This window comes from Hakea prostrata, chromosome 5 (genome assembly GCF_041222555.1).
Source record: "Hakea prostrata isolate BN-2017 chromosome 5, UWA_Hpros_2, whole genome shotgun sequence".
Classification (NCBI taxonomy): Eukaryota; Viridiplantae; Streptophyta; class Magnoliopsida; order Proteales; family Proteaceae; genus Hakea; species Hakea prostrata.
Window position 1 is genome coordinate 12126651 of NC_142604.1, and position 3179 is coordinate 12129829.

At 44.2% G+C, this 3179-nt stretch overlaps 1 protein-coding gene across 1 annotated transcript; it reads left to right on the forward strand.

The window, feature by feature from the left end:
* Positions 1 to 249: 249 nt before the first annotated feature.
* Positions 250 to 2726, forward strand: LOC149015168 (uncharacterized). The gene is made up of 2 exons (XM_089157355.1): positions 250 to 970; positions 1416 to 2726. Exons 1-2 carry the CDS (start codon positions 267 to 269, stop codon positions 2110 to 2112), a joined length of 1401 nt encoding a protein of 466 aa, XP_089013481.1. The 5' UTR covers positions 250 to 266; the 3' UTR covers positions 2113 to 2726.
* Positions 2727 to 3179: the final 453 nt, after the last annotated feature.

Here is a 3179-nt window from a genome sequence, read left to right on the forward strand (position 1 = left end):
AGTAAACTAGCCCAATTACAGATAAGACACATATTAATCAAAACTATTGGTCGAGTGTCGACTGCTTGACTATTGTTTCGGTTTCGAGAAGAGAGAGGAAGAGAGCGTATTGCGCACCAGCTCAACAAATGTTGCACCCATGGCGCACGCTACTCTACGAAGTGGTCCCCACCTACTCCAGCCTGTCGCAGAGCTGACGTTTAAGCGACCCTACCGCACCACTCTTTCCCTTAAAGCTGTTCTATCGTATCTCCGCTGTTGCTTCCATGTTCTTTCTGATCACTTTCTTTCACGTAATAACTGAAAACGAAGCAGAGGAAAACAACGGTGGTGAACCGGAGGGGGACATGGATCCCTGTCCTTTCGTGCGATTACTCGTCGGAAACCTAGCTCTCAAGATTCCGGTGGCTTCCAAGCCTGCTCGTTCCGTGATTCATCCGGCGTCGTCACCGTGTTTTTGCAAGATAAAGCTTCAGAATTTCCCTCTACAGAATTCGGTTGTTCCTTTGGTTCCGTTAGAGAGTCAGTTTCCTGATGATCAAGTTCAGACCTTAGCAGCGAGTTTTCATTTGTGTAAAGCCGATCTAGAGAAGCTTGTTGCTAAGTCTTTGTTTGCTGCGAAGCCTTGTCTTGAGATTGCTATCTATACTGGTCGTAGTGGAACTACTTGTGGTGTTACCTCTGGAAGATTGTTGGGACGAATTACGGTGCCTTTGGATCTGGAAGGAACTGAGTCTAGGCCTTGTGTTTTTCATAATGGTTGGATTTCGATCGGTAAGAATGCTAAAGGTTCGTCTGCTAGTTTGCACTTGAATGTAATAGCTGAGCCCGATCCGAGGTTCGTGTTTGAGTTTGATGGTGAACCGGAGTGTAGTCCTCAAGTGTTTCAGATCCAGGGGAATATTAGACAGCCTGTTTTCTCTTGCAAGTTCAGTTTCAGAAGTTCCGGCGACCGGAACCAGAGATCCAGGTTAGCTTTCTTTTTTGTTTTTCCCCTCTCTCTCTCGAATTTAGCATGTCTGAATTTAATTACCGTTTCTGTTGCTGCTTCTGTTTCTGTCCATAGACACAGACACAACTAAATTCTTCGTTATTGATGGATTTATAGCCTCATTTCTTCCCAACCAATAGTTGAAGCTTTTACATGATTGATTGAATCTTTCTCAATCTGAACGGAAACGAGCTTGTAGTAATTAAACTCCAGTAAAATAGACTGTTTTGGAGTTTCCACTGGATTTTGTTCTTCCCACGCTATTCTTAATTTGGAGGGAGAGATGGAGATAGGGGAGTTTGATTTTGTTCGTTTTTGGTGATAGTTGACCAGCCAGATTTGAATTTTCCGAAATCTTTTCACAGCAGCGTATTTACGTTCTTTTATTTTAATTTGTCTAATCATACGCTTTGTTGTTGAGCAGATCATCGATGCAAGACTCGGGCAGTTCTAGGGGATGGTTGAGCTCGCTTGGAAGCGAAAGGGAGAAGAGTGGAAAAGAGCGAAAGGGATGGTCGATCACAGTCCACGACCTCTCTGGGTCTCCAGTGGCGGCAGCTTCGATGGTGACACCGTTCGTCGCATCACCAGGTTCAGACCGAGTTAGCCGAACCAACCCAGGGGCTTGGTTGATTCTTCGCCCTGGTGAAGGTACCTGGAAGCCCTGGGGTCGTCTCGAAGCTTGGCGTGAACGGGGAGGCAGTGATGGCCTAGGCTACCGCTTCGAGCTCCTCCCTGACACCAATGGTGGAATGAATACGGCAGGCATTGTTCTAGCCGAGTCTACTCTGAGCACCCACAAAGGAGGAAAATTCGTAATAGACACAACTGCGAATGGGCGTTCCACCCCATCTGGTAGCCCAACTGGCAGCGGTGACTTTGGCTATGGTTTGTGGCCGTGCTGTATGTATAGAGGATTTGTGATGTCGTCGAGAGTGGAAGGAGAGGGAAAATGCAGTAAACCTACTGTAGAAGTGAGTGTGCAGCACGTGAACTGTTCTGAAGATGCGGCTGCTTTTGTCGCTTTAGCTGCTGCCATTGATCTCAGCATGGATGCTTGCAGGCTTTTCTCGCAGAAACTAAGGAAGGAGATGTGCCAACAACAGGATTCGAAGAGCTGATTTGGATGAGTTTGTCGTCTCTTTGTGTTTTCTTTTCCTTCTTCCCGAGATTTCGCTTCTTTCCCTTGTTTTTTGGTGGGGTTGGCCGTAAATTTTGTTTCGTCGCTACTAACCTAACAATAGTGTAGTGTTTAGTTTAGTTTTATTTTCCTCTTTCATGATCTGAAAACTGTACAGAGTGTAGAAATGTAGATTCTCTTTTTTTGGGTTTGCTGTATCTTTGTGTTTCTCCTTTGAGGTTGAGTGGGGAATGGAATGGCGGTGTATTCTTTTGTTCTTCAATTACATTTGTTTTCTGTTAGAATAATCAAAAGCCTACACCTTCCCACCCTCTGCCCTACCCTGCACGTACAACTTTATACATTGAAAGGTCCTTTTGAGTAGGAATAAAATTAAAAGCTGCGTTACCTAAAGGCTGGGGAAGTATCTTTACGAAGAGTTCCCTTCCCTCTCGTCTCTCCTACCATACAACATACAAGGAGATTGGGTAAGCAGCAATTATTAAACATTGATTCGAGGCTGGCCGTCTGCACCATAATTGGTGCGAGTTTGCATTTCAAAAAAAATTAGATTCTTGTTTATGGATCAGCGAAACCATTCCAAGAGTCGCTCTCCACCACCGCATTGGTATTATGCATTTATGCTTGCTAGGTGCATTTATTGGCACCAACTGATTATGCTGAACCATCACATTTGACAGCGCCCTAATGGATTTGTGCTGCTCAATTAATGTGCAACATTATATTGCTTACAGTCAAGATCTAAATCTCAATTGTTCGTTTTACACAAGTGAGTTTTTACATTTTTGAGAAATAGACAGTCAAGATTAAAATTCAACCTAGGTTGGAAGTATTGAGCATTAATTACACTATACCCAAGCGAAATGCGCCCAAATGATGGTGGCTTCTTTTCTTTTAGGCTGCGTTTGTTTGCAAAGGTGGGGTGAGAAAAAAGGAGTGAGAAAAAAAATATGCGGGTCCCATGTGTAGTGGTGAGGGAGAAGGAAAGGAAATGAAAGGATTTTATGGAAAAGTGATAGGGGTGGGTCCTACTTTTTACTTTTCCTA

What these genes read in the sequence shown, in the direction of transcription:
- LOC149015168 (XM_089157355.1), top strand. Translation starts at nt 267, where the DNA reads ATGTTCTTTCTGATCACTTTCTTTCACGTAATAACTGAAAACGAAGCA. An exon ending in GACCGGAACCAGAGATCCAG is followed by an intron (nt 971 to 1,415) that starts GTTAGCTTTCTT and finishes GTTGTTGAGCAG; the next exon opens with ATCATCGATGCAAGACTCGG.